This window comes from Corythoichthys intestinalis, chromosome 1 (genome assembly GCF_030265065.1).
Source record: "Corythoichthys intestinalis isolate RoL2023-P3 chromosome 1, ASM3026506v1, whole genome shotgun sequence".
Lineage (NCBI taxonomy): Eukaryota > Metazoa > Chordata > Actinopteri > Syngnathiformes > Syngnathidae > Corythoichthys > Corythoichthys intestinalis.
This window is the reverse complement of record NC_080395.1, coordinates 72,075,894-72,101,535: the sequence shown is the minus strand read 5'-3', so window position 1 is coordinate 72,101,535 and position 25,642 is coordinate 72,075,894. Positions and strand designations below refer to the sequence as shown.

The 25,642-nt window shown below is 39.8% G+C and overlaps 1 protein-coding gene across 3 annotated transcripts in view; it reads left to right on the top strand.

Annotated features, from left to right (window-relative positions):
- Window positions 1–25,642, top strand: part of LOC130917256 (SH3 and multiple ankyrin repeat domains protein 2-like) — a 525,263-nt gene that overhangs the window by 84,924 nt on the left and 414,697 nt on the right. For all 3 annotated transcript variants that reach the window (XM_057838487.1, XM_057838477.1, XM_057838497.1), the window contains exon 2: window positions 10,234–10,461. In XM_057838487.1, coding sequence (XP_057694470.1) covers window positions 10,252–10,461 — 210 coding nt within the window. In that variant the 5' untranslated portion in view covers window positions 10,234–10,251. The remainder of the gene's footprint in view (window positions 1–10,233; window positions 10,462–25,642) is intronic.

The following is a 25,642-nucleotide window of genomic DNA, read 5'->3' as shown; positions in this document are numbered from 1 at the left end:
ATTTGCGTGTCCCAACGATCCTAGGAGCTATGTTGCCTGGGAGGGTCCCCCATGGCAAACAGGTCCTAGGTGAGGGGCCAGACAAAGCATGGCTCAAAATGACCACTTATGATGAAAAAAACAAATGGACTCAGGTTTCCTTTACCCGGGCGCGGGTTACCGGGGCCCCCCTCTGGAGCCAGGCCTGGAGGTGGTGCTTGAAGGCGAGCATCTGGTGGCCGGGTCTTTACCCATGGGGCCTGGCCGGGCACAGCCAGAAAAGGCAACATTGGTCCTCCTTACCATGGGCTCACTGCCTGTGGGAGGGGCCAAAGGGCTCGGGTGCGTAGGGAGTTGGGCGGCAGCCAAAGGCGGGGACCTTGGCAGTCTGACCCCCAGCTACAGAAGCTATCTCTTGGGACATGGAATGTCACCTCTCTTGCAGGGAAGGAGCCTGAGCTGGTGTGTGAGGCAGAGAAGTTCCGACTAGATATAGTTGGACTCTCCTCCAAACACAGTTTGGTACCAATCCTCTCGAGAGGGGTTGGACTCGCTTCCACTCAGGAGTTTCCCATGGTGAGAAGTGCCGAGCAGGTGTGGGCATACTTGTTGCCCCCCGGCTCGGCGCCTGTACGTTGGGGTTTACCCTGGTAGACGAGAGGGTAGCCTCCCTCCTCCTTCAGGTGGGTGGACGGGTCCTGACTGTTATTTGTGCTTATGCACCAAACAGCAGCTCAGAGTAGCCACCCTTTTTGGAGTCCTTAGTGGGTGTGCTGGAGCGCTCCTTCTGGGGACTCCCTCATTCTCCTGGGGAACTTCAACGCTCATGTGGGCAATGACAGTGACACCTGGAGGGGCATGATTGGCTTGATTGAAAGTCCCTCCCAATCAGAACCCGTACGGAGCTCTGTTACTGGACTTCTGTGCTCGTCATGGGTTGTCAATAACGAACACCATGTTCAAAAATAGTGGTGTCAATATGTGCACTTGGCACCAGGACACCCTAGGCCGCAGTTCGATGATCGACTTTGTTGTCGTGTCATCGGATTTGCGGCCACATGTTTTGAACACTTGGGTGAATAGAGGGGTGGAGCTGTCAACTGATCACCACCTGGTGGTGTGTTGGCTCTAATGGCGACGGAAGATGATGGCCAGACCTGGCAGGCCCAAACATATTTTGAGGGTCTGCTGGGAATGTCTGGCAGAATCCCCAGTCAGAAAGAGCTTCAGTTTCAGGTTAATTTTGCAATCTATTCAGTTGCCTGTGACCGGGGAATTAACCGGCTACTTTCATGAATACCGCGTCTCATTGTAGTCCCCCCCCCGTGTCATCTTCGTCTCAGTCGACCCGGGAGATCGCTTTCAGACATAAAGGCTACCCGTTTCAATCCCAGGATTTAACCGGAGTTCAGCATATGTTTGAAAGGGGCTCAAGATCCATGATGCTGCATTTAACCGACTAGTAAAATACAACACTTTTAATTATGAGTAGTCGATTCCACAGTTAAACAACTAGTTGTGCACATCCCTAGAAATTACCATCAAATATATGGAAGACCAAAACTGCCAACCCCCAAAAATGTTAAATATTAATAACAATTAATACTATAAATACAAAAATAAGATTCAAAGATTAGAAATATAGAAATACATAGAGTAAAAATAAAAAGGAATAGGCTATAAATTGAAAATATATACAAAAATAATATAGAAATTGAATTAAATGGCAATCAATAAATAAAAAAACTTTGCTCTTGTATTTTTTTTTATTTTTTTTTAGTGTAAACATGCAGATGGTGTGTCTTGGGTTGAAGTGTTTGCCTATTTGTTGGTTGCGTGGATGCTCAAATAGCTAGAGCTACGCTAACATGGGCACTATTTCCTTATGGTATTCGCTAACATTAACAGAAAAAAAAAAACAACAACCTGGAAATGCCAACCGCTAATGCTAATCATTGTCTACAAAAGCTGGCATTGGTTACGCTGTGTTTTTTTTTTTTGATAAGTGGCTCATTACCCACTCTGCATGATTGGTTTAACTTGGTCATGGACAGACAGGCATTACCTTGTCGATTGCCGCCCTTGTATGTCGATTGACCAATAGACCCTACCCACCGACGTCACAAAATCACGTGCTCGCTGTATGGTTCCGCCCCCTTGTCCGTCATTTTGTGTCTGTATTATCAATGGTCTCAATTGATCGAGCAATTTATAATGCATTTCATGGAAGACCCGGTGCTTTCGGATGCCGTAAACTCACTTGATGCGTTGCATAAAAGGCGTTATGTGGAAAAGCTTCAGTTTATCAATTCGCCAGATCCATATTTGATGCCTAAATCGATGTTTTTCAACCCGCTGTCTCCGCCGTATTTGCCTGACATCTGCTAGCTAGCCTGATATGTACAACTATCTTGTCCACACAAAATCAGCCTATTCTCACGAAAGTTTGAAAAACTTTAAGAGCTTGGAGGCTTATAAATACTTCGTTGCTGGTTGGGTGAAACAGGTCCTCGTCCACGAAAATTCGGCAGGAATCTATCTTGTGCTTGGAAAGGTGAGTTACGAAATTTTCAATTCAAAATCTTTTGTTATTGCTAACATCCACTGTCAAGTCTAATGTATTTCATGACGTTTGTCAATGGAGTTAGGGCTTTTAATGTTTATATGGTTTAGCGATAGCACTCTCACTACATACATACGTATATGTTGTCGGCGATTAGCCTAGCAATGATCTTAATTGTGGTTGTCAGCCCAAAACCCTCTAAATATATATTAAATGCATCTTACCAGATATAAAATGACTGCTACATAATCTGTGGTAATCGTTTGGAGCCCAGTTTTCTCGTCGAATTGCAGCAGCCCATCTCGCTCTCTTCTCTCTGGGTCTCTCGGAATCCGGTAGAACTTCAAGTCTCTCCGTCTTCTCCGTCTATCTTCTCTGTTATTGCAACCGACCGCCGCACACGCCTTCACCATTTTGATTATTAATGTTAACGAGCAGAAAAACACGTCGTAAATAGGAGGAATGTACGTAGCCGTAACAGGTAAACATGATGTGTTGACGGACAATTGGGTGGCACCAGTCAGGAGGAAGGAGTTGTGACGTCACGTGGGTAGGGTCTATAGATAAATAGTTCAACACACTTAGGACCGCCCCCTCATTTAAATACATTTCCTCCTGCATGTTCCCACTGACAATGCAAAAATTATGAGAGCAAAGTGTCTTTTATTTCCACATTTTATTAATTTTTTTATTTAGAATCTTACTTCTTCTGTATTTCTTTTCATTTCATTTCTTTTTTTTTTTTTTTTTTTTTACGTTGAATTGTTATTTCTATATTTTTCGTCTTGTAATCATATACAGTATTTGTATTCGTAGTCGGTTTAATTTTAACTTGTATTCATTTATTCATCTATTTTCTAATTTTGAAAGCTTTGGTCCTCCATACAGATATGCCACACACTTCCAAAAAACAGTCTCCTTTTATTCATGGTGGCTCCTTTTTTGAAGAACAATTTATCACACCCAGTTCAAAGCAGATTTATCATCGTGTTTGTGACATACTTAAGATGGTTATTAATCATGTATCATATGACACTTATTGATTACCCACTCCTATCTAACAAGCCACAAGCAAACACAAATACTATCAATCTTTCAGTGTCCAAATGAGTATCAATTTGAGACCACACAGAAAAATCTTTCCAAAGACTATTTCTGTGAATGATTGTCATCGTTGGCCCATCACACTGTTAATTCTTCACCAAATATGACAGATCAAATCACGTTTTACAGTCTTTGAATTTTACACAAACATAAAATACAGTGGTATGAAAAAGTATCTGAACCTTTTGGAATTTCTCACATTTTTGCATAAAATCACAATCAAATGTGAGCTGATCTTTGTCAATATCACACAGATGAAAAAACAGTCTGCTTTAACTAAAACCACCCAAACATTTGTAGGCTTTTATATTTTAATGAGGATAGTATGCAAAAAATGACAGAAGGGGGAAAAATAAGTAAGTGAACCATCACATTTAATATTTTGTGCCCCCCTTTGGCAGCAATAACTTCAACCAGACGCTTCCTGTAGCTGCAGATCACTCTGGCACATCGATCAGGACTAATCTTGGCCCATTCTTCTCCACAAAACTGCTATAGTTCAGTCAGATTCCTGGGATAACTGGCATGAATTGCTGTCTTTAGGTCATACTACAGCATTTAATTGGGTTCAAGTCTGGACTTTGACTTGGCCACTCCAGAGCGTGTATTTTTCGGAAACCACTCTGAAGTGCATTTATTTCTGTATTTTGGATCATTGTCTTGTTGTAGCATCCATCCTCTTTTTAGCTTCAACTGTCTGACAGACAGCCTCAGGTTTTCCTGCAAAACATCCTTATAAACTTTTAAATTCATTCTTCCATTAATGATTGCAAGTTGTCCAGGACCTGTGGCAGCAAAACAGCCCCAAATCATGATGCTCCCTCCACCATGCTTCACGGTGGGGATGAGGTGTTGATGTTGGTGTTCCATTTTTCCTCCACACATGATGTTGTGTGTTACTCCCAAACAATTCAACTTTGGTTTCATCAGTCCACAAAATATTTTGCCAAAACGTCTGTGGAGTGTCCAAGTGCCTTTTTGCGAACAACAAACGAGCAACAATGTTTTTTTTAGACAGCAGTGGCTTCCTCCGTGGACTCCTCCCATGAACACAATTCTTGGCCATAGTTTTACATATAGTTGATGTGTGCACAGAGATTATTGGACTGTGCCAGTGATTTCTGTAAGTCTTTAGCAGACACTCTAGGGTTCTTTTTTTTCTTTTTTTCCTCTCTGAGTATTCTGCGCTGAACTGTTGGTGTTATCTTTGGGAGAGAAGCAACAGTGCCAAATCGACAACTTCTCTGACTGTCGATTGATGAACATCCCTTTCGAGATGGTTTTGTATTCTTTCCCAGCTTCATACAAATCAACAATCCTTGATCGCAGGTCTTCAGACAGCTCTTTTGACTGAGCCATGATCCCCATTAGACAATGCTTCTTATCAAGACATTTCTTACCAGGTGTGTGATTTATGGTGTGCAGTGCAGCTTTAAACCACTCATCAGTGTTTGGGCACACACCTGACTTAAAATGTTTGGTAAAAATTGGTTTCAATTGCTTTTTAAGTGTCCTTAGGCAGAGGGTACACTTACTTATTTCCCCCCTTCTGTCATTGTTTGCATGCTATCCCCATTATAATATGAAAACCTATAAATGTTTGGTGGTTTTAGTTAAAGCAGGCAATGTATTTTCATCTGTGTGATTTTGACAAAGATCAGATCACATTTGATGGTGATTTTATGCAGAAATGTGTGAAATTCCAAAAGCTTCAGATACTTTTTTTTTTTTTACCAATGTATATAATAATATAATACTGTATAACTAGAAAATGCAATTTCTCAAAAAATTGCAACGGTAGCTTTGCTATGATGGTTGGTATATCGGCTCACTTCCTCTTGATTTTGGGGCATCTCAGACTTCCTGTAGATATCAAGTCACTTCCTGTTGATTTTGGGGCATTAAGTGTTCACTTTCTGTTGATTTTATATCACCTCCTGTTCATATCGGCTCACTTGGGTTGGAAATTAATCATTTGGGGTGAATGGAAGTTTTTGTGACATTGAATGAATTGTAAACCAGGCCAGTGAAAATGAATGGGAAATTTTGGCTATAAGAAATGAATGGATACAATCGATCAAAAGATGAAAAAAAAAACCCAGACTTGTTTCTGTGTGACCTGGAAAATGTTTCCCCACTATATCATGATTTTTTTTTTAACAAGTAAACTTAACAGAGCCGCCACATAAATACATTTATGTTGGTAGGGATACCAGGTAAAATATTCACCACTTTCACGAGGAAAAACTGTCATTTTGTCCTGCTTTTGGCCTTACGGAAACCCATAACGGCTCTTACGCTTGGTGTCAAACGAGCACTACAACCGTACATGACTTTTATGCTGCCACTACAAATACAGATAGGCCTGATCAAAACCAAAGCAAAATGTTTTTCATGTATGCCTTGTTAAAGTAAGTCTAATGCAGTAGCCTAATGCATGTGTAAGACCTGTTGTGTTTTATTGTGTGTTATAGGCAGGGGTGAAAGTGGCTAGAATTTCTTACCTGAACTCCCCGACATGAAGGTCGCCACTGAGCCAGAAATTATATTCATTTATTTATTTGTTTGTTTTTCTTTTTTTTTTTTTTGGGGGGGGGGGGCGGGTCAAACCTCCTAAAACTACTGAAATGCAAAGAAAACTGTTTTGGCACAGTTATTTCTATAGCACATACAAAAACTTATTTTCATTCAAAATTGTATATTTTCAATGATTTGCAAAATAAAAGTTAACAAAAACAGCAATAACCCCAACCTTCATCTCCTAATTTTTATTTTCCTCACAAACTAAATGCCAAATCTCAATTTTAACTACTTAAGAACATAGAATGTATATTAAAATTGAAGTTACTATAAACATTTCCTTTTCCTTTTTTTTTTTTTTTAATTATTATTATTATTTTTTTTTTTTTTACATAAAACTAACATACATTTGGAAACATATGTACAAATGACTTATATTATGCAGAGTGAAATGGAATATATTTTGATGATTGCACAAACATTGACTTTTTTAAATCATAAGGAAATGAATAAGTAGCTAACATAAATGAATAGAAGTCCAAAGTGCACATTGACAGCTAAGATGTTCTGAGCCTCCCCATCAGAGCAAATAAAACTAAATATGATAAATAAGCCTCCTCAACTCTTTCCTTGCTCTTAAAGATTTGATCCATTTTCTGTTGCATTGCCCTTTTTTGTCGCATCAATTCAACACTTTTTTTTTTTTTTTTTTTCTGTTCCAGAAAACATGTACATTTGAACCAATTAGAGCTAATCGCTATCACTGCTGATCACATGTCAGTATGTCAGCCAATTGAACGGATAAATGAGTCCAGGCATTTTGTTTCGCACATTGACGTGGCTCATCAATGTCAGACTCAGAAAACTGCAGTAGCTGGGGAAACCTCCATGCCGTCCATAGAAATAAATAATAAATATCGGTGGAAATGGATTATGCTTTAATATGCTTGTGGTTAACACTTGTGTATGTAAATCTGATGTCGTTAGATTGTTTTCTTCTTGGAGATGAAATGCATGTGTGGCAGCTTAGCATTTTTTAATTTTTTTTAATTTTTTTTTTTACATAGCGTTTTGACAGTCGTCATATTTTTGTAATCAAAGCAACGTGTACCGGAACAGCATTCCGGCTCTGACTCTTATACCGGAACTGCGTTCTGGCCCTGATTATTATACCGGAACTGCGTTCCTGACCGTTCTGGCCCACTTTCACCCCCGGTTATAGGTATAACAGCCAAAAGTAGTTCTCTTTGCATTTCGGTGGTTTTAGATTTAAATCCCCATCTCCCCCCCAAAAATTAAAAATACTGGTTCTGTGGAAACTAAGGTGACTATTCAATAAGCTCAAAATATAGGACATATTAACCCCTTCAGACATGAGTATGCTGCTAAAGGACATGACATAAATCAATAATTACACTGAATTTAGTTGCTATTGCCACTTCCTGGAGATGATTGGACCACACTTTACCCATCGAAATCAAATCATGAGGTTTAGCAGACCCTCTTTGCTATTTTCGGCTCTTTGAAAATGGCTGACACAAAACGCAACTTCACAAAGGCAAACATAAGTGCTCATTTCTCATAAATAACCAATAAAAGCATGAAATATCCCCGACCAAAAAAATTGCACTTTGTTCTGGTATTTCAGTAGAGTAAAAATCAGATAAGATTTTTTTTTTACCCAGCAGAAGAAATGCGGGTCTGGAGGGGTTAACAAAAAGACTTCAGACTTACGGTGTATTTTCATCAACAAAAAAATTTTGCATGGTTTATAGATCATATTTGTGTAACCAAATATGCTACAAGGCGAAACGTCCTACCAATGGAATGGAGCCATGTGCAGATTGTGTATATGGAGTGAATAGAGTAATATGACCATATTAAATTGGTGCATTCTGATGCTATGTAGACTAAAACTCCCCAGGGACATGCCCCAGTGAAATGTGTCTGGCGACGCCCATGCTAATGCCAGGTACATCTGAATGTCCTCTAATCAAGTCAGTCATGATAGTGTGAGTAGAAGGGAAGACCGATGATGTTACATGACACAGTTAATTTTTCTGACTTCAGGTTGTCAGCTCAATTTTAATACAGTTCATTTGTCTCTAAATCTGCGATGTTTAAGGGGTATTGTTGACCTTCATTCTCAGTTTAGTCTTAATAAGGTAAACTATTTTGTCAATATTTTCAACCCCATGCGTTCTTTTGGATGCAAGCAGTGCTTAATATGTAAATCATAAGTTGCCGGAACGCAAAGTACATATGACAGCGCAGGGATGACTAGACGGTCACAGGTCCTGGAACATACACGGAAAATTGTACTGAAACAACACGCAAATGCACACTTGCCATGCTGTGGGAATTACAAGCCTCAAATTCATATAATATCCGTCGTATAAATGTTATGACAACAATTTACAATTATTTAGGCTATACCCTGCACAGCACGGGCAATTGCCTACATAACCACAGGTGGGGCTTAAAGTACACAGTCAGCAATTAGTATCTCAACAGGTCCAACTTGTAAAAATAAGAGATTTCAATAAATAACGCAAATCTCCCATTATTATTATTTATTATAATAATGGGTGGGTTTGAGGAACAAAGCTCTCTGATTGGTCAGCTGCCATGTATTAATCACGATATAACATGGATAGATGATTAAATCATGGCTAGGGCCTCATCACCAAATGCATCACTGCGCCGTTACATTCATGCCTTGAGTCTGTGATTTCCAAACATATTTATCCTATCATATTTATGAACACATTTTATGCTAATTTAAATGTGGTGGTCCGTTATATAATCGCAATAGTACAGTTGATGCTGTCGTTTAACGTCATTGGTGGTACTTGAGTACAGCATATGCATCACTCTCGTACCACTAATGACTGACGTTAAACAACAGCATCTCGTGTACTATTGCTTAAAAGATTGGCACGGCGGCCTATTAAGTATGCTTACCATATTCCAAAACATTCCACACCCCGAGCATGTCCGCATTCTCCTCCCCCTCTATGTTTCGGGTTTTACTGCTTGTGTCAATGGCAATTCTGTGTCTTTTGTCCACCCACGACCCCACTGGAAGTCCAACAAGATTTAGGAAGAGTAAATATGATATGGTGGATGTGAGCAGAGACGTATGGTTGGGAGTGCAAATCAAGTTCATTTGAGAAAATCTGCGCTCACGTTCAGCACTTGCAATGGGAATACTGTTGACAGCCATATGTAACCCCATCAGTTCATCTCGCGTGTCTTTTCCATCTGAATCTCTGTACTTTCTGTAGGCCACAGCGACTCAAACTCCATCTCTACATACAGCGCATCTGCATCCTTGGGCCAATACTGTGCGTATTCAACTCCTCAATAAACTTGTTGTATCCATTTTATCTGGCAACCAACCTCCTTAGGATAACACGTGATTTGTTGGTCCAGCTTTTCAGTTTCTCAACAAATCTCTGACTTTTTCAAATGACATTATTTTTTTTATAAATAACATGTAATTCTTGGGATTTGTTCTGTAAATGAATTTATGAATATTATTATTTTATTTTATAGCATAATGTCCGGAATTATGCACGGTCGACTTAAGAGACGTTGGGAGTGGAGAGCTGTGAGGTAGTAAGAAGCGAGGGGGGAGACTGGCGAGAAGCAAAAGTTAGCGGTCGAATGTGGCGGCAGTCTGCTGTTATTTTGTTTATTGTTTTCTTAATGTTGCCACAATAAAGTGGAGAAAGCCATCAACAACTCGTCTCCTTTCCACCCCTTCGGGGGTATTACAATACCTTTTTTTAAAAAAACGTTTCAATATTATTATTATTTTCTATACACGAGAGGTGCCGGATATGCCAAAATAAGTCCCAGAACACAAGGAGGCCAAAATAAAGAGAAGCCGGAATTGTTCCGGCATGTTCCGGCTTAAATTAACCCCTGGATGCAAGCAATACAATTAAATGGATGGGGATGAAACTATCTATGAAGTCACATTGAGTAAATGGTTTAACACCTAATTTTTTAAGGAAACAGTTGAAATAGTGACCCATGCGTGCTTTTCTTGTCTGACACAGCAAAATCTGCCAGGCCTGATGACTATCCCCCGGAGCCCCACTTCGAGTGAGGATGAGATGGCTCAAAGTTTTTCTGATTACTCCGACGACTGCGGCTCTGAAAGCTCCCATGAAGAAACAATTTATGAAACTATAAGGGCCACGGCTGAGCAATCACCCCACCAAATGGACGACATTCAAATAAACTCAATGGTCATCCGCGTTATCATCCCTGACCTGCAGCAGACGGTGAGTGTGTGTTATACTTGAAAAAATAGCTATACGGAGCAGATAGTAAAATAAGAATATGTTGGGAGTCATTAGAAAGGAAGCAGAGTGTACAGCGAAATGTTTATACTTTGTCCTGAAAAAATTGTTATGCCAATACATTAGATTTCTTTTTAATATAGATTTTAATCTCATCATAATTAATCACAATTAATCAATATATAACTGTTCATAATATAGTGTAAATAATTATGTCATTTATTTAGGGCTGCAGCTATTGATTATTTAAGTAATCGATTAATCTATCAATTATTTAGTTTGAATAATTGAGTAATCGGATGAGGAACATTTAATGCGCTGCAGAATCAATTTTAGGAGATGAGAAAAAAAGCTGCACTTTCAAAAGAGCATTAAAGGCAAACACAAAATCAAATTCCCGATTGTTTTTACAGACTATGCAGAATTGCACTTTCATTTCACCAGAACAATAAATGCATTTGAAAATAAAAATACCTGAGCTTGGCCTCAAACGGTATTAAAAAATTAATGAGGAACAAAGTACAGAACTAATTATTATTAGCTAATTACACACATTCACAGAAAAAGAACAAATGGCTAACTTGTATAGCAAATGTCCGACGGCTTAAATGCAATTAAATGCTAACTTTTTGTTTTTACAATGCTCTTAACAAATCTTTCAAACACATATTCCCGAAGAAAAAAATTCTAAATATACCTCAAAACTAAATTACGAATGCATAAACAATCATATTAGCTCAAACTAAAACTTACAAACTTATGCTGGTCTTAACAGGCAGCAGCTGGATCCAGCCAAGTTAGATGAAATATGTCAACCGTCAATTCTACAACTTTGTAGTTCAGATTTTTATCCACATACAAAGCGACACCTCCTCCACTCTTGTTCTTTCGGTGTACACAGTTAAATTCATAACCATCCAGTTCAAAATCCATTCCTTTATCTGCTTTGAGCCATGTTTCTGATATGGCAATTGTTTTGAATGGTTTTATAAATTGATTCAGATACTCTCCTATATGACTGAAGTTAGCATACATTCGTACTTTTGCTATTGAGATGCATTATTGATAATTTATTGTTCATTTTAATGGTAGAGTTGTACTGTTCCTCGGTGTAATAGCAGCAGTTGATGTTGGTATTAAAAAAGAAATTATTGTCCGGATCTATATCATGCTCCAGCTCGAATGATTTATGTTCGATATGTTGAAATGTTCAGAGCTCTAGTTCCCCATGTTGATCAATCCTTTGGAATACATCCCTATTGTCTGTTGTTCGTTCACATGTTTTGTCTTCCAATTTTATATCAGGTACAAGGTATTAAAACTGGCCGATTTAACTCCATCTTTCCAAACTTTCAGGCCGCAATTCTTGGATGCAGCAATTTCCAGACCGCTGACATTTTCCTCTCGTCCATTCTTTTCCTCCACATGAAAAAGCCGTCCCGGCATTGGTAAACGCCGGCTATTGACCCGCTCTCATTGGTCTGGAGAAGGCCAATAGCGATAGCTGCTTTGTTGTGTGTAATCACACAACAGAGAGTGTAGTGAGCGTCAGGAGAAAAAAAAGGCCGCTGTCAAGTGTTATAATACTGGTACATTAAATGGTATCGGCGCCCTTTTTGTTGGTACCCGCCGATACCAATACCACCATTTCGGGACGGATCAGCCCCCCCTGCCAATACTGGTATCGGTGCATCTTTAATTACAACGCCACTCTAGTTAAACGAATCCTTGAAGCAGCAAAATTTGAATCAAAGCTTTTTTTCTAATGGAATTACTCGAGTTAACTGATTAATTCTTGCAAGACTAGATTTATGTGATAATCCTACTGCAGACCAAAGTGTGTAACAGGTATTTGTAAACGCAGGGAATAAAAGTACTATGTTTGGAAACTACATGGACTCCTCGAGTTACTAGCGATTTCCATTCCTATGCTGGCGACGTACAGTGGTATGCAAAAGTTTTGGTGCGCCTGATAATTTTTAAGATTTCCTTTGTTCAACACTGGTTTTTTGGAACAAAAATTTAATTAAATATATCACTTGTGCAGTACATACAGTTGTGGTCAAAAGTTTACATACACTTGTGAAGAACATAATGTTATGGCTCTCTTGAGTTTCCAGTTATTTCTACAACTCTGATTTTTCTCCGATAGAGTGATTGGAAAAGATACTTCTATGTCACAAAAAACATTCATGAAGTTTGGTTCTTTTATGACTTTATTATGGGTTAACAGAAAAAGTGATCAAATCTGCTGGGTCAAAAATATACATACATGGATCTGAAAAAGTGAATCATTGACTTGAACAAGTCAGGAAAGTCACTTGGAGCCATTTCAAAGCAGCTGCAGGTCCCAAGAGCAACAGTGCAAACAATTGTTTGTAAGTATAAAGTGCATGGCGCTGTTTTGTCACTGCCACGATCAGGAAGAAAACGCAAGCTATCACCTGCTGCTGAGAGAAAATTGGTCAGGAGGGTGAAGATTCAACCGAGAATCACCAAAAAACAGATCTGCCCAGAATTAGAAGCTGCTGGAACACAGGTGTCAATGTCCACAGTCAAGCGTGTTTTGCATCTCCATGGACTGAGAGGCTGCCATGCAAGAAGGAAGCCCTTGCTCCAAAAGCGGCACCGTAGGGCTCGACTGAAGTTTGCTGCTGATCACATGGACAAAGATAAGACCTTCTGGAGGAAAGTTCTGTGGTTAGACGAAACAAAAATCGAGCTGTTTGGCAACAATGCCCAGCAATATGTTTGGAGGAGAAAAGGTGAGGCCTTTAACCCCAAGTACACCATGCCTACGGTCAAGCACGGTGGTGGTAGTATTATGCTGTGGGGCTGTTTTGCTGCCAATGGAACTGGTGCTTTACAGAGAGTAAATGGGATAATGAAGCAGGAGGATTACCTTAAAATTCTTCAAGATAACCTAACGTCATCAGCCCGAAGATTGGGTCTTGGGCGCAGTTGGGTGTTCCAACAGGACAATGACCCCAAACACACATCAAAACTGGTAATGGAATGGCTAAATCAGGCTAGAATTAAGGTTTTCGGATGGCCTTCCCAAAGTCCTGACTTAAACCCCATTGAGAACTTGTGGACAATGCTGAAGAAACAAGTCCATGTCAGAAAGCCATCAAATTTAACTGAACTGCACCAATTCTGTCAAGAGGAGTGGTCAAAGATTCAACCAGAAGCTTGCCAGAAGCTTGTGGATGGCCACCAAAAGCGCCTAATTGAAGTGAAAATCGCCAAGGGACATGTTACCAAATATTAGTGCTGCTGTATGTATATTTTTGACCCAGCAGATTTGATCACTTTTTTCTGTTCACCCATAATAAAGTCATAAAAGAACCAAACTTCCTGAATGTTTTTTGTGACAAAGAAGTATCTGTTCCAATCACTCTATCAGAGAAAAATCAGAGTTGTAGAAATAGCTGGAAACTCAAGAGAGCCATGACATTATGTTCTTCACAAGTGTATGTAAACTTTTGACCACAACTGTATAAGGTTCCAATGTTGACAGTGCATTTCAGAGAACAAACCAAGCATAAAGTCTGGGGAATTGTCTGTAGACTGCTGAGAAAGGATTTTCTCAAGGCAGAAATCAGGAAGGATGCAAAAAAAAATGCTGCTGCTTTGAAAGCATGATCAGAAAAAATTATTTTAGTAGTACAATTTAACACAAAGCCTATGGTACCACATAAATGAGAACTGTAATCTGATTAAAGTTCACACGCAGGACTTTTTTTTCATTTTTCTATATATTTGGACAGTAAAAATGCATTGTTTTGAGTATGGGAGTAGTCAGAGAGGTCCACAGCTAATATTCAGTACCTATTCAGATTGGTGGATTTGCAGTGCCACAAAAATGGGAACTGTAACCTACCACGGTGTTTCCCCTAGGATTTTTTTGAAGCCGTGTTGGTGGTGGGTGGAAGTCAACTGTCTTGCTGGTCGCTGCATTTCGGTAATGCTTGGATTACGTGGGTGCGCTAATTTTAGGGTCTGCTCATTTGACCATGGGCCCATCGGCTCATTGGGTCATCGGCCTACAAGGAAATCCCCGGTATCCCCGTATGCCACTCCGCCCTTGCCCGTGGGTCTATACAAAGCCCTTGAGTAGGGTTGCCCGATAATGACTTTTCAATCGATAACCGTTATCCCGAAATATTCCAACTCCAAAAATCTAATACCGATACACGCGTTCCTGGATTTAACATATTCATTATTTTTTTATTATTTATCGTCCATCCAATTTTTGCACCACAAACACATGACAATCACATAACAAATCCCAATCATCTTTGTTTGGAGACATTTAATGATCAATAAGCCTAACTGCTGTGCTAAGCTGTGACCAGCTCTTGTACAAAGGCAGAAGGCTTCTACATTCACTTTAAAGCAGTGCTTAATTTTTGTAAATCATAAGGTGCCAGAACGCAAAGTACATATGACAGCGCAGGGATGACGACACGTCGACAGGTCCCGGAACATATTGTAATAGCCCGAATGGGGAAATAAAAGGAGAGGAGTGAATGATGGCTTTCTTCACTTTATTGTGGCAACAGTTAAATAACAAATTAAAAAAATAACAGCGGACTGCTGCAACATGCGACCGCCAACTTCGCTCTCAGCAGCATTCTTCTCCTCACTTCCCGCTACGTAGCCACTCTGCTGTCCGATGGCCCCTTCATGGGCCCGCACCCAGTTACGGACATTACAATATGCAGAAAATAAAAACAAAACGCAAATGCCCACTTGCCATGCAGTGGGACTTTCCTTTTTTTCTTTCTTTTCTATGTGCTTTTCTGACTCGTTTTGAACCATCTTTCTTCTTTTAGAAAAAAGACAGTAAATGCAACTGTCTTTTTGGCATGTTGAAATACGGTTTGTTCCTGGCTACTTGCTCCCAAGATGCCGCAAGTTTTTTGTTTTTTTTATTAATGGCAGGGGTGTGATTTGTTGGTCCAGCTTCTCAGTGCATCAACAAATCTCCGACTCTTTCAAATGACGTTAATTTTTATAAACTACATGCAGTTCTTGGGATTTGTTGTGTAAATGAATTTATGCATATTATTATTTTATTTTATACTGTATTGTCCTAACTGCGTGTAATATTCTGATATAATGTTTCCCAAGGCGCCCTGAAGTGCACGCAACGTTGCTGTTGTTTTGGTCACGTGATGTGGCAGTGTGATAGAGAGGCACAGGATCTATATTGCTCCGCACAGCCTGCCTAGAGCCCCAAGTTGTGTTCGTACTGTTAGCTCCATGTGTTAATAAAAAAACAAAGTTATCAGCAGGTCGTGTGTTCGATAGCTTCGTCAACAAAAAGCTCATAACAAGACACTATGCAGGATCCGTTTAAGAGACGCTGGGACTGGAGAGCTGTGAGTAGAAGGAAGCGAGGGGGAGACGAGCGAGAAGCAAAAGTTGGCGGTCGAATGTGGCGGCAGTCCGCTATTATTTTGTTTGTTTACTTATTGTTGCCACAATAATGTGGAGAAAGCCATCAACGACTCCTCTCCTTCTTTCCCCCCGATGTTTTTATATTGTAATTATTTTATATGCACGAGAGCTGCCGGATCTGACAAAATAAGTCCTGGAATACAGGGAGGCCAAAATCAAGAGGTGCCGGGATGTGTACTGGCATGTTCCGGCTCAAATTAACCCCTGCTTTAAAGTCAACATGCATATTAGCCCAAAACCCATAATGAAAAACCGATGTCAATATTATCCGTTATCATTTTATAATGCTTTTATCGGCCAATATTATCAGCTACCCGATAATAACGGACAGCTCTACCCTGGAGTCATGTTTGCCTTGCTGCGAAACATTTTCTCGCGCATCTTAAAATTAAACAATTCCTGTTTTTTCAGTTGTATTTTTTTTTGTAATGAATACTCTTTAAAATCCCATGATGCACTGAATTCGTGAAATGTGAACCTCGAAGTAGCAAGGGATCACTGTAGTTTATATTGGGAAATCAAAGCAACCACTGACCAAACGCAATGCACAGCACAAGACTCAGCTGTCTGCGTGTACCTAAAAAGAAGGAAAACTGTTTTGAGGACGAAAATGTGAGAGAGGCAGCTGACTCCAGGGAAAAGTTGGCCAACACACAGACAAGGCACACTGACAACCAAAGGCTCACACTGTCAATGAGCCCACTCTAACGCTACACCATCAGTGACATTGAATACTGTACTGTATGTACACGATTTGCATATGTTACATATTTGTGTTGTTGGAACCGAGGCAAATTTTATTTGCACTGCATTATCACATAGTCGTTAGAGGGTTTTAATTAACCCCTAGACATTTTGCATTCACATTATGTGAGTGTAATGTAGCATGTTGGTGTATATCTATTAGAATGCTCCCTTGGGCAACTCTCTTGTATGATTACATAATGCTCCCCAGTACAGTAAAGTTAAACTGGAACGTTAATGGCCCAAGTGAGTTTATTAAATACACACTAGATCAAAGTAGTTCTGGTTGTTCAATGTTTGCGATATCCACTTGCCATTTTATTAATGGCGAACTGAAACGTGGTTTGAGTGCCAGGGTTCCATTGCCACAACCAAGTGTTTAATATTTTCTGTTAAGACACGAGTCCACCAGCTGCTGGCAAAGCAGACATGTTTATGGGTTTATGGGCTTTCCAAGCTGCAGGGATTGCAGCAGCGTTGAGTCTCTCATAGATACCATGGTACCCGTGGGTTATTAAAAGTATTTAAATAAGCATTGAATTTAGTTTTCAATTATTAAAAGTATTAAATTAGCTTTTGTAAGTCCGGTGTTTTTTCACTGTGGTCTTAATTTTCAAAAACATCTCAGTGCAACCTAGATTATATCAGTGACGAAGTTTTATTTATTTATTTTTTTAACCATAACAAAGATGAGGCATATAATTTTTACAATGCACTGCACTACAAATCGAAATGCACCTCGTGCGCGCCAAAATTTGGAAGGAAGCAGTGTAGAGTGACTCGGACAACATGGGGAAGTGCAAGTTTAATTCCAAATGGCTACTCGACCCCAAATACTCTTGGGTTAAAGCCGTCCCAAACGAGCGAGAAGCCGTCTGTATATTATGCAAAAAAACGTCTCCAGGGACAATGGGGCTTGGGGCCTTGGAGTCCCATATGAAGAGCGACAAACATAGATTATTAGCATCAACATCACAACTGCAGGCAATTGCACAGTACTGTGTGCTAACGCAACCGGCTAGCAGCACTGCCACCACCACAACCGGCAAAACGGAGAATCCATCCACTTCTGCATCAGGAATGCGTCCGATTGTCGGTTGAACGAAAACCCTGCAGGCAGAAGTATTGTGGATTCTGAAGACCATAACAGACCACTCTTCATACGCTAAATGAGTCCATCTGTGATCTATTTCGGATATTACGTCATTTTTGGTCGGCATCAGCTGTCACAATGTTGGCCAAATTGTGTTTCGTTCCAGAGGGAGCGTTCCCGATGTTGTAACTGTCTTTTGTAACGAATTCTTAGTTGGCAGAAAAAAGACGCAAATTTTCTTTATGTTTAAATAGTCTACATATTTTTATAATCATTATAAATGCATTTACACAATGAAAGAATGCTGGAAAAGTTTGTTAAACATAATGGTCCGAAGGGAGCATTCCTGACATTGTAACTGCAGCCAATTTAAGCTCATCATGTAAAATCGGGCCTAAAAAATCCAGTCCGACTCGACCCGGTCTGCGGGTATTAAAGACCGACCCGGCCCGAGCCCGATCACTTAACTTGATTTGCAGGCCCAAGCCCCAAAACCCCCCGAAATTTTATGTTTTATTTGTAGGCCCGAGCCCAGAAAAAAAACAAAATGCTATGATTTCTTTTTGAGGACTCAGAGGAAGGAGAAAAGGGAAGGGATGCGCCAGTCAGACATGGACAGAGCACTGCTTGCTGCTTGGGAAAACGGAGTGGTTGCCTTTTGTGTGATCACATTTGTGATGATGTCTGCATAAAAGCCTGTCTTTTGTAACAAATTCTCAGTTAGCAGAAAAAAAACCCAGTTTTCTTAATGTTTCATAGTCTACAGATTTTTATGATCATTATAGATGTATTTACACGAAGAAATAACGCTGGAAAAGTTTATTAAATATAAATAAACAGATGCGGTTTTGCGGACTCGCAGAGGGGAAGATTAAAAAGGCTGTATGGCACGCTCTGGCTCTGCAATGACCATACAGCGCCTTCTTTTTTTTATCCAAATTATTTATTTTATAACATGTATTCCTTAGTTTAACATCTATACATCGTTAATATATATTTATTTTAAAAAGTTAGCGAGAGAGAACCCTGGCCCGGCCCCCGACCCGGATGTAATAATTAACATTTTAGTGTCGAAATTTGCCAATTTCTCCAATTAAAATGTGTTAAATGCAATAATTTATTTCTGCACGGTTTGCCTTTCGAATGAATTAATGTGAATTTCGCCGTTTAAACTAGTTAGCCATGTTCACTGGGGTCTTGGCAGGTGCACTAGCCTGTTCAGAAGATGGCTGGTCTGTCCTCCTCCTCTTTCTGTCCATAACTATTGTGTACGTGCATGTGGTTTTAAAAAAAATCTGAAATACTTTATATTACTTTAGATATGTTTTAATTGTATCTTCAATAAATGTGCATTCTTTTGTCAAACACACTTAGTAATTGAGGTTAAATTTGATGCTTTATTTGTTTAAGATGATTCAATATAATCTAAATAATGGGTGCGATAAAAGTATTAATTTTCAGTTGAAATGGCATTAAAAAGGTCTTAAAAGTCTTACATTTAGATTTATCAATCCGGGGGGGGGGGGGGGGACCCAGGATACTGTATATAATACACTACTCAAAAAAATAAAGAGAACACTAACGTAACATGTTGCAGATCCGAATGAATGAAATATTTGTATTAAATACTTGTTCTTTTCATAGTTGAATTTGCTGACAACAGTCACACAAATATTATCCATGAAAAATCAAATGTATCAACCCATAGAGGTCTGGATTTTGAGTTACAGTATACTCAAAATTTAAGTGGAAAAACACACTACAGGCTGATCCAACTTTGATGAAATGTCCTTTAAACAAGTCAAAATGAGGGTCAGTAGTGTGATGTCCTCCGCGTGCCTGAATGACCTCCTTACTGAGGAATCTTCTCCCAGATCTGGACCAGGGCATGACTGAGCTCCTGGAGAGTCTGAGGAACAACCTGGCGCCCTGTAGGAGATTCCAGGAGACAGGTAGTTACTTCAGGTGAGCTGGACAGAGCCGTTGAAGGTCCTTAAACCCTCAACAGTGTTCGGACTTGCGAAATGAAGAGGATGCCTGAGCAGATTCAATCAAGATGTGATGATGAACAAAACAATTTATTAGAGACAAGTCCAAGCTTTCTACTCGCGGTGGTTGAGCTGGCTGCGAAGCGATTACGTTCGGGAAGGTGCCAGCCGTAGAATCCAATGAGAGGCACGCCAAAGCAGGACCTGGGGCGAGAGTAAAGAAGTCGTGAGCCGGGGATCAGATAAACAATCAAGGATGCGAGATGCAACTGACGTATGAAACAGACTAGTGGATCGGACGACGAGGTGGTGGCATCCACTGGCTTTTAAAGACGGCTGATTGTCATTGCCAGCACCTTTGGTCGCTCCACCCATCTGACATACAACCTGCAATCAGATTGAAAACATAAACTGCAATTAGATTAAAAACACGCACACCTGCCCAAGGTTGGCCAGGTCTCAAGAGGGAGGGCCAGAGGCCCCAACATCCAGGAACGGTATCCACTCCCTTGTTCAAGGAGGAACAGGATGAGCAATGCCAGAGCTCTACAAACTGACCTCAAGCAGGCCACTTGTGTGAATGTTTCTGACAAAAAAATCCGAAACGGGCTCCATGAGGAGCCGGACAACCTCTAGTGCGGTCCCTGCTCACTGCCCATCACTGTAGAGTTTAATTGGCATTTGCCATAGAACACCAGAATTTGCAACTATGCCACTGGCTCTGTGCTCTCCTGCAATGAAAGCAGGTTCAACCTGAGCACATGCGATAGACGTGAAAGGGTCCGGAGATGCCGTGGAGAACGTCATGCTGCTAGCAACATCATTCAGCATGACCGGAGCATGTGGTGGTGGGTCAGTGATGGACAGGGGAAGTATATCCCTGGAACAGGGGTGTCAAACCCATTCTACAAAGGGCCAAGATTAAGGGTGTAACGGTACATGTATTCGTATTGAACCGTTTCGGTACTTGGTGCTCGGTTCGGAACGGAGTCGTACCGAACGAGTTTCTGACGTAATGTAACCCTTACTTTTCGAGGCTGTGAGTCGATCGGGTTACAGTTTCTTTGTGTAGATTATATTTACTCCGTCTTCTCTTCTATAATGAGGACCAACACGGTAGGACAGTAAGAAACGTCAACGGCGCGACAACGTGGCCACTGCGAGAATGCAGTGAAACGCGGCCGTTAAATTCAATCAGCCAATGCACACCAGTCACAGTGCGGCCGCGTGTTAGACGCGTCCCAGAAGCGGCTCAACGCGATGCACACGAAAAGAACGGCAGATTTTATTATTTGATGCGAGACGTGGCCCTCCTGCGTCAATACTACTAGCTAGCAGACTGGGCAGACCGGAAGTCACTCGTGTAAAAATACGGTGGATCCGGTCGATTTTCAAACTAATATGCAATCGTAACCCACTTCAGATCCATCAGATCTCTTGAGTGGTAGATCGGGGTACAGTTGACTTGTCTTTGTTAATTTACAGTTGTCTTCTCTGCTATAATAATAACCTACACGCCCCAGTGTTCAATACAAAGCCCCCCTACCACATCAAAACAAGTAGGAACTAATATTCACATCGGAACTAAAGTTATACAACATAAAATATACAATATAAATGAATACTACATCACATTTGTAAAATACAAACACATAATAAAATAAATAATAGCCGATTTAAATAAAATAAATTGAAATGAGCTAAAACACCTTTAATTAAATAACAAGAATAACACACAGATCCTGCTTGCACAATTAAATTTATTAATTTCTGTGTGGCGCTTTAACTTGAGAAAATCCACCAATAAAGCTTTTGAAAACCGTTCATAAGAAAAATAAATGATTCATCGAGGCATTTTATTTGTAAAATACATGTTAAAATCTTTGTCATTGGGATTGCTTTTCTCTTTAGCACAGGACTTCTTTTTTCCTCTTTCTTTCAGAAAGAAAGCTGACCAATATGCAGGGTCTAAAAGGCAAATTGTTGTTGGATTATTATCTTTAAATACCCGCTACTTTTTGAGCAGAATTCTAGCTTTGTATAGGCTAATGTTCCTATTGTTGAAAGCACAAAAATGTGCAATAAACAACTAGCACATTTATATTTTGCTTTTTATTTTCTTACTGTACCGAAAATGAACCGAACCGTGACCTCAAAACCGAGGTACGTACCGAACCGAGATTTTTGTGTACCGTTACAACCTTAGGCAAGATGGTCCTGGATTTCGTTCCAACCAATGAGGAGGTCACCTTTTCACCAATATGATCTCCTACAAGTCTAATCAGTTGATTGCAGTCAGGTGCTGCTTGTTTCAGCAGAAAATTCATTGGTTAATCTGTTTGCGCAGTCTTGGTTGAAATGAAATCCAGGACCCTTTTTGGCCCTTTGTGGAAATGGTTTGACACCCCTGCCCTGGAAGGACACACGGACCTCTGCAGGTACGATAACGGTGCCCTGACTGCTATTAGAAATCCTGGACCCACTGTCATAACCCACACTTGTGCACTGGTACCTGGTTTCCTCCTAGGTCCATCTGGTGCCACCAGGTTGCTCCTCAGACTCTCCAGGAGCTCAGTGATGCCCTGGTCCAGATCTTGGAGGAGATTCCCCCAGGACACCCACCGTCATCTCATTTGAAGCATGCCCAGGCGTTGTAGGGAGGTCATACAGGCATGCGGAGGCAACACACACACTACTGAGCCTCATTTTGACTTGGTTTAAAGGGCATTACATTTAAATTGGATCAGCCTGTAGTGTGTTCTCCCACTTTCATTTTGAATATAATTCCAAATCCAGACCTCCATGATATATTTGATTTTCATTGATAATTTTTGTGTGATTTTGTTGTCAGCACATTCAAATATGGAAAGAGCTACTGTAATTATTAAAAATATTTCATTCATTCATATCTACAATGTGTTACTCTAGTATTCCTCTTATTATTATTTTTTAACAGTGTAGATCCATGCGTACCGCAAGTCATAGTAATTCTTGTTCATTTATTCAGGAGCACTAATCACACTGTCAGGCCGACAGAAGACGCAAAGACTTGTCACCGTTCTTTAGCTAATCATATGGGGCCAAATGAATACAGTACATATTTAGACATTTTTTGCAAAGCTAGTCAGTGTCACCTGTTTTGTGCTTTCTCTCATTACTTACACACTCATTAAACTCTAGTCCTCCAGTACTCAGTACATTTTTGCTCAGTCATTGTTCTTGGAAATGGAGTTTAATGTTGAGGACTTTATCGCAAATTCTTGCCTAGCTATGCAAAAACAACAAAGAAACGATCATTTTAATTGCAGATCATTCTGATATTGTGGTGTCCAACCAAACATCTCAAAAAGCAATGAATGATATTTGAAAATGTGTAATTGCTGTTTTTTTCTTAAACTGAATTGCTCATCAGAGATATCTGTACAGTATGCCACGACTTACAGTAGGCAGAATAGGATAGAATAGAAAGCTTTTATTGTCATTGTACAGTGTACAACAAGATTTAAAGCTACGCCATTACGTGCAAAACAAAAGCAAAAGTACAATTAGGCTAGTATAAAAACACAGGTTACACAGTACACAGCTTGGGAATAAAGTGAATAAGTGACTAGCAGCAAGTGGTGTTGTAGTTGTAGTATAACACAGCGTATGACAATTTACAGTACGCAGACTACGAGCAAATGGCTGACTTGATACGATGTGTTTACCTATGATATGGTGCAAATAAGAGTTTGTGCATAGATATTGATGTAATAGTGCAAAAATGCTATGATGTATGTCAAGTTTAAATATGAATCCTTAGGTAGACATTTATAATATTACCCCAAATAAGGAGAGAAGGCACTCAATTTAGTTGAAAAGCTTGCAAGGAGAAAGAGGGGAAAGGTATACAATGGACTACAAAATACAGCTTCCGCAATCGTTCTAACTAGCCATTTCTTCATTGCGGGCTGCAATAATGCAAAAGTATTTCCTCATTGCAAGCAGCAATTGATTAGAGCAAATATAAAACAAATACTTCATAATTATCTCATCAAATACATTTCATGAAACAATAGCATTTGGCAGAAATAAAATGCAACAATATGATTTCCTAAATGACCCAGACAGTTTTAGTTTGTATTGAAGTTGACCTGCGGAACCTTGGCCAGTTGAAACCGGTCAGAATGACAAGGCAGTTTCATCAAGAGCTAAAAATGTCTATAGTTATCAATCACTAAAATGTCTCTTACTGCAATCAATCATGGAACATACTATTATAGCAATCAATACTTTATTGTGAGCATTCATTGGTAAAAGCAAATATTTAATAACCATTTAATAATCATCTTATCACTGTAACTGCAAATATTGGCATATGCAGTACCTAGATAGAGACAGATGTCTGAGAACATATTCCTTAGTCAGATGCATGCAACATTGCTGTGGCTTAAGCATTGCAATGGCAGTGATATTTCAGTGCAAATAGCTGATAGAGCATATATTCCAGGTATAGGTGATTATGATGATTTAGTGTAGATATGTTTAGATCAATTACTTGCTGCTCTCCATTCTGTTTTCTGAGTGTAGTTGTCTATAGTCTATGCTCTTTTTTTGTATACTGTACATGCATTATGTATGTAGAGTGCACAATGTTATGACTTGAATCATGTGCTTTTCATAATCAACCTTGAAAAAAAGATCTTGAGCTTAATGGGTTTCATTTTCAGGTTAAATTAAGGTATGGATGGATGGATGGATGGAAGTGTAAGATGCAGGCAATTATTTGAAAACTGAGTATAGAGCTCAGTGCAAAAACACCCGAAGGCTCCCCAGTAGTTCTCTTTGAGTCTTTGCTTAAGCTATTTGCCTGATATACCTGGGTTCGACCCAACCCCAGGGGTTCGGACCCACAGGGCCCTTAGCAAAGTGGGGTGTTAGATTACCGTAATTTTCGGACTATAAGATGCTACTTTTCCCCCTCATTTTGAATCGTGCACTTATAGTCTACTGCAGCTTATGTGTTGATTTATTTGTGTTAATAGGTGTCACTTATTTGACAGCAGCGTCATAAGACTGTCATAAGACCGTCATAATTATGTCAGGACACTATGATGGACATTACTGAATGCTTATGACAGATGTAATTCATTGTCATCTGGCAAATTATGTCACTAACTCCATTTATGTCCAGTTTGGATCTTCTACATCCATTGAAAAGTGAGATAATTTCCGGATTACACTTAATGACATCTGTCATAAGCATTCATTAATGCTCATGACAGTGTCATGTCATGATTATGATTGTCTTATGACAGTGTTATGGCGCCACTGTCAAATAAAGTGTTACAAAATACAATAACTAGCAATTAATGAAACAACTGGAACAGTAACTGTCAAAATAATTAGCACAGAACATTGATTTTGTCTGTAGCGCTGCAATACATGCTAGGACGCATGTTGGACGACAACAGTGTTGACAAGAGGTGGAAGCAGAGGTTGACTGTCTCCCCCAAAGGGTGATGGCCAAATGAAGTTTCTTGATGCAATGAAGCTTTGCAGCCAATTGGTTCAGAGCTTCATGGTGGTTCATTTGGTCTTATGACAGTCTTATGATGCCTCTGTCAAATAAAGTGTCACCGGTTATTCTCGTTTGGTGTAAATATCCAATAATACAGTGAGGACAGCTGCATCTTTTCTATAAACAAATGCTGTTTTTGTGTCTAATTTGGTGGGTAGCGGCTAAAAGTCAGGTGCGCCTTATAGTCCGAAAATTACGGTAGGTTTTTTGACTGGCTTTCCCCAAATTAACAGGTTTCATTCCATTACTTTTAACTGCTTGTCCTCTATCTGACGTGAGGAAAAACTGTTTCGCTCTGTGAAAGGTTGACTC